The sequence below is a fragment of the Mastigoproctus giganteus genome, chromosome 1, assembly GCF_048544385.1.
Source record: "Mastigoproctus giganteus isolate SK-2022 chromosome 1, ASM4854438v1, whole genome shotgun sequence".
In the NCBI taxonomy this organism is placed as follows: domain Eukaryota; kingdom Metazoa; phylum Arthropoda; class Arachnida; order Uropygi; family Thelyphonidae; genus Mastigoproctus; species Mastigoproctus giganteus.
The window spans coordinates 187,102,224-187,108,223 of NC_143575.1; the positions used below are offsets into that span (position 1 = coordinate 187,102,224).

General features: G+C 36.5%; 1 protein-coding gene across 1 annotated transcript in view; it reads left to right on the forward strand.

Moving 5' to 3' along the window:
• The window catches only part of LOC150091373 (mitochondrial import inner membrane translocase subunit Tim13-like), a 30,366-nt gene extending 24,597 nt beyond the window's left edge, over positions 1 to 5,769 (forward strand). The window contains exon 3 of the mRNA XM_090383536.1: positions 5,181 to 5,769. Coding sequence (XP_090239662.1) covers positions 5,181 to 5,279 — 99 coding nt within the window. The 3' untranslated portion in view covers positions 5,280 to 5,769. The remainder of the gene's footprint in view (positions 1 to 5,180) is intronic.
• The last annotated feature ends 231 nt before the right edge of the window (positions 5,770 to 6,000 follow it).

The window sequence follows — 6,000 nt, forward strand, 5'->3', positions numbered from 1 at the left end:
GTCACCATAATCTGGAGGCACTCCTTCATGCTAAAACCACATATTGGCATGTACACTTAAAGGGCCATCTTCCAGAAGTGTTAGCAATGTCCTCTGCAAAAACTGCAAATAATGATCATCATTTAGGCAGGCTGGGAACTCATGATGAATAAAGTTATCTCCTACAATGCCGGTCCACGTATTTACACTAAACCCCACATGGAAACAAGATTGCCAAATGGTGTGAGGACTTTCCATTGACCATGCATAGAGATTGTGCATGTTGAATATCCCATCCTGTGTAAATGTTGCCTCTTCAAGTATCCATAAACAAAATTGCTCATGTAAAAGTGACTCCTGCTTGCAATGCTCGAACTCTCTGCATGTGGTATGCATACTGCCCATGTTCATGCAGAGTGTGCCAAATGAAAGTTTTAGGATGACCCATTCTTGCAGTAACTGTTTGTGTGCTGTTGGGGAGATCTAATGTCACAATATCCAGCACCTCAATTTAATATAAATTCAAATCGAGGAAAGACAGTTGTAGAATAGATATGCAGAAATTTGCCATTAGCCAACGGGTGGTTAATTGCTGGAACAAATTTCCATCTGTCGTTGTGAAAGTTGATAGCTTAAATAAATTCAAGGAGGAAGCTCATATGCTTGCTTTCTTGCATTACATGCCTCCATTACTACTACCTTCCTCTGCTTGTGTAGAATATGATTGGGCTGACCTTGGTAATGATGCCCTTTCACTATTCCCCATTCCCTCAAATTATAGTAGATGTTGGCAAACACATACTGGGTAGGGTATTGCCTTTTTGGAAAACTATTCTGGTATTCAGTGGCTGCAGCTCTAGCATTTCCTTCATATACACCTTACACAAAGAATGTCTGCATATTCTGCTAACATTAATGCTCTTCTGCTCGCCATATCCATAATGAAGTTACTATACCACAGCAGCCAATCTTTCATTGCAGCCTTACATTTTTGTCTCTCTTTTTATAAAAAATACTGTATGACAATTTACATAACATTTTGTGCAACAGTCTGATTGCATACCCCACTTTTTTCACAAAATGCCAGAAGCAGAAACGATGTCACTAATCTGTTTAACACTCTAATTCAAAACCTGTTGCTCCTACTTCGAGCCGAGTGTAGACTTCTTGTATTTTAATGAAACATTTCCTCACTAAATATCAACATCAATTTCAAGGACCCCTGTAAACTCTATTGTTTTCCCAAATTGAAAAACTAAACTTATCCCATGTCACCTATTCATCCCCTCTAATAGTTTATCTAATACTTCCTTACATTTATTTAAACTACCCACTGCCACAACACCAAATGGAAATTTGTCCAACAATCAACTACCTGCTGGCTGAAGGAAAACTTCTGCAGACCTATCCTGCAACCATCTTTCCTTAATTTGAATTTATGTCACCTCATGTGTAGGCTGAGGAAGAGAAAATATTTCATCAGCATTAAGCTTACTGAATCCATTTAAAGCCTTATACATCTCAGTCAGACCTCCTCACAGTTGCCTAGTCTCCAGATGCCACAACCTGGCAGAACTGAAGCCTTTCCTAGTAAGAGCGCACTTCTGCTTTTCTTTATCTCATTGCTCTTATCCACGTCCTTCCTAAAATAATGCTTCATTGTTGCCTAACCATTGCTGTATACAATGGGATCACCTCCTTATCCTTACTGAAAAAATTGCTGTATATCATTGACAAAGCCCCATGAGCTATCCTAGCACCCCATCTGCACAACTCAGAGAACATGTCTGACTTCTCAGTTACCCCCAGGTGCTTTTCATTATCCACTACCTTGAGTGTGATACCACACTCAGGATACCAATTGGATATGGGTAGCAGCCACCTCAGAATATATTATTCTGGGTTGCCGCTACACATGTTCAATATGTTAACCTGAATTGTCACTTCTCAGCTTATATGTAAAATTTTTCAAGATCTTTTTGCAGTAGCATGCCCTGATTACTGTGATTAAACACCCTGGCAACCTTTGTATCATCTGCCAACTTAAGACATTAAGCCTGATATTTCTTCATCAGTATCATTAATAAATATAGAAAACAATAATGGGCCCAGCACTGAACCCTTGAACTCCACTAATAGCAGTAATCCAAGAACAGTGCATGTTGCACTGTTCTTCTTGTTAGAACAATGTCAGAAGCTTTTCTGAAATCTAACTATTTGATGTCAAAATAATTTTTTTGCTTAGAGTCCCTTTGTTATCTCATCATAGTATCCAATCAGATTGGCCAGATGAGATTGCCCCTTAACATACTGTGACTGCAGTATATCTGTATTCATATCTAGTTATTCCTGCATTATTTCTTTAACTGGTGATGCCATAAATTTCCCTGGAACAGAAGTCAAGCTAACAGGTGTGTGTGTCACCCTTTGATTCTCCTTTGTGAATTGGGGATACATTTACACATCTCCAGTCCATAGGGACCGCTTCTGAATCCTAGAATGTTCTCATAATTATAGTTAAAGGTTTGCTTACCTCCTTTGCTGCCTCCCTTAATATAATTGGATAGATTCCATCTGCCCCAAGTGCCTTTTGTACCTTTAGCTTCAACAATTTCTTTTCAACTTTCCTCTTGGCTATTACAAAATCATTTAGTGCCCAGTTATGATTGGTACACTTCTGGCCTCATCCCTCTAAGAACTCATGTGTGACTGTAGATGCAGATGCAGAATATCTATTCACTTTGTGTGTTAAACCATTTATGTGAATGGTTTAACTGTTGATAAACCTGCATATCTAACAGACCAATGTGATTTCGGATTCATCTCCTTCCTTCTAGCATTTACATAAGTGAAGAAGCCTTTGTTGCTTTTCTTTGTCAGAGATACCTTGTAATCCCCTTTAGCTTTCCTAAACTCCTTTGTGAGTTGATTGCTGACTAGTTTATATCTATTGTATCACCTGATACTTTATATGTATTTTTATTCTCCCTCACAAGTTTCATCAGTTTATCTGACATTCATTTAGTATAAGCCTTAAACAGTATCTCTTAATTGGTATGAAATTCCTGATAACTTACACATTTACTTTCTGTAATGCTTTGTATTTAGAATTTGCTGTTGGTAACATCATCAACTGAAATTTAACATTGACAAACATAAAGTACTGTATATGGGTAGCAGTAACCCCAGAGTAATGTACCAACTGTGAGGTACTACACTCAGGGCAGTGGAGAATGAAAAAGCCCGGGGGGGGGGGTAATTTTGCTAGCAGAGATAAGGTGATTATCCCCTTGTATAAGGCAATGGCCAGGGCCACCTTGAGTACCGCATACAGGTCTGGAGGCTTCATTTTAGGAAGGATGTAGAGCTGCTGGAATGAGTACATAGAAGGGCAACAAGATTGGTGAATGGAAAAAAAGGGTTGCTGTTACCAAGAAAGACTTAAGTTCTGCAAATTGCAGCGTATGGAGACTAGACACCTTTGAGGTGATCTGATTGAGGTGTATAAGGCCTTGAATGGTTTGAGCAAGCCATTCAAGGCCTTAATGGGATTCATTGTTATTGTTAATGGGATTCTTCCTCTTCCTTAGATTACTCACCTGAGGGGACATAAATTCAAATTGAGAAAAGACAGTTGTAGAATAGATGTGCAGAAATTTGCCTTAAGCCAGTGGGTGGTTGATAGTTGGAAGAAACTTCTATATGTCATAGTGGAGGTTGACAACTTAAATAAGTTCAAGGCAGAACTAGACAAACATTTGGATTGTGAATGGATGGGGGTGAAATGGGAAGGGTTTTTTTTTTTTTTTTTTTTTTTTGCTGATGCTATATTAGCTTGCTTTCTTGCATCATATGCCTCTGCTAATGCTAATTGGTCCCACTGAATATAATTTAAAAACTCTCTAAGACCACTAGTCACCTTTACAAAAGCCTTTGACAGTAGTTAGATCTCTAAGTAAATCCATCATACACTGTGATCACTGCCACCTAGTCATTCCTTTATATGCCTATGCTTAATGCATGAAGAGCCACTGCTGATAATCAGATAGAGTATTGCTTTGTCTCATTGCCTCTCTAACTTGCTGGTGTGGAAAACAGTCATCCAATAAATACCGAAAAGCCTTCCTACTGAGTTGTCTGTGAATAACCTACACGTTGCAGTTAGTACCTTTCACATTAAAATTTCCCATTATAAAACATTCTGATTTTTTGTCCCACTGTATATGTCTGTACAGTTATTCATTTACTTTTCACAGTCATTAGACTTCCTACTCTCATTTTCCAGTGAAAATGAGAGTAGGAAGTCTAATGCTTATGTGACACCAAACTGACTCAACATTACACTGGTCATCCGTCAAATGAATGCATTGCCTTAGATTTTATGTGCTTCTTAATTAAAGATAACTTCTCACCTCCCACTCCTATCCTGTCTGCCCTTTCTGTGCACATTGTATTTCCCATATTGAAATTCTGCATCCATTATGTCTGAGTGACACCATGTCTCTGATAGCCCCAGAATGTGCACATTTGATGACTTAACCAATACCTCAAATTCATCAAATTTATTCCACTTCACACATTAGTGTACATGCATCTGTTTCTCCTAGTAAACACAATGCAGCCCATGTATTTGAGGGCCCCTGGCAGACCTTGAAATCCCCATCTTCCTTTTCAGGCTGCATGTTCCAATTGAAGCAATGCAAAAATCAGTTATACCTCTGCCTGCAACTGTTGTTAGTCTGTGTATTCCTTGAAACTAGGAATTTTCTGACCCACCTAACATTGCTCAGTTATACATGTCCCCAAAAAAAAAAAAAAAAACCATATCAGAAAAAATTGTAGCATTATTACATTTCAGTAGGACACTAAAAGATCTCTGTTTGAAATAAAACTTTTGAAGGACATTTGAGACCACTAATAAGATGATTTGAAGAATACGCTATATTTGAGTGGGAACTTTATTCTAACCATTTCAGCACAAATGGCAGATATTTCTGATTTGGTTGCTCATTTTGCCCTCTTTATCTGCTATCTTTAGCCAATAAATTACATCTTAGAAGCAAATCTGAAATTATTTTTATGTAACTATTCTTTTCTTGTAATATTAAGGTAGCTTGGAATGTAGGTGGATCAGTCTTTTTAATGAAGTAATTATGTTTCTATTTATTATATTTTTAATTTAGTATTTCTTATCCTTGCAGAAATGCCTAACAATGTGTATGGATAGGTATATGGATGCTAGAAATGTCATACTGCGGACATATAGTAACAGATTACAACAAGAGAGGGGCAGCATGTGAAAAATGAGATTTATATGTGACATTAAGATTTTCTTTAGTGTTAGGCAAAGTACTTCGTGGAAATTTTAAATGGAAACAGCCATTTATATACATCAAAAATTTTTGTTAGCAATTTTGTAACACAAGGACAATCATCCAGTTGAACATTCATGATTTAGAACTGTTTAAATGGTTAAATAAAATTTTAATATAATGTTTGATGTTTTTTACCTTATTACTTTTTTTTAATTAACATGAATACTTCCCATCTGTTATATGATTGAAATTTAAACTTTTGAATATGCCTTAAATTATACCAGCTATAGGCATTTTGAATTCAATGGGAGATTTGACATATTATAACTTAAATTATATTTCATCAAATTTAAAAAATAGCAGGGGGGATAACTGGAATCAGACATAAACCAACAAGATGAAATGTGGACACCAGCCGCACTGTACCAGCATATCTCTTATAAATATATGTATAATTGCTATTATTCAAATAATTCCTGTGTGCGATTTCCACAATTTTCAAATTGTTCTTTTAAACTAAGAAATTTTTCCATCTTTTTTTCTTTTTTTTCTTGTGTATATCTATAAAATATTAGATTGAAATTTTTCTGTACCTGTTGTTACAAAGCTGTTTATCATGTTTTTCTGATTTTGTACAAAAGTACACTTACCATTAACATATTATATCATGAGAAATAAAAATTCCGTACTTATCCCAGATCCAGTC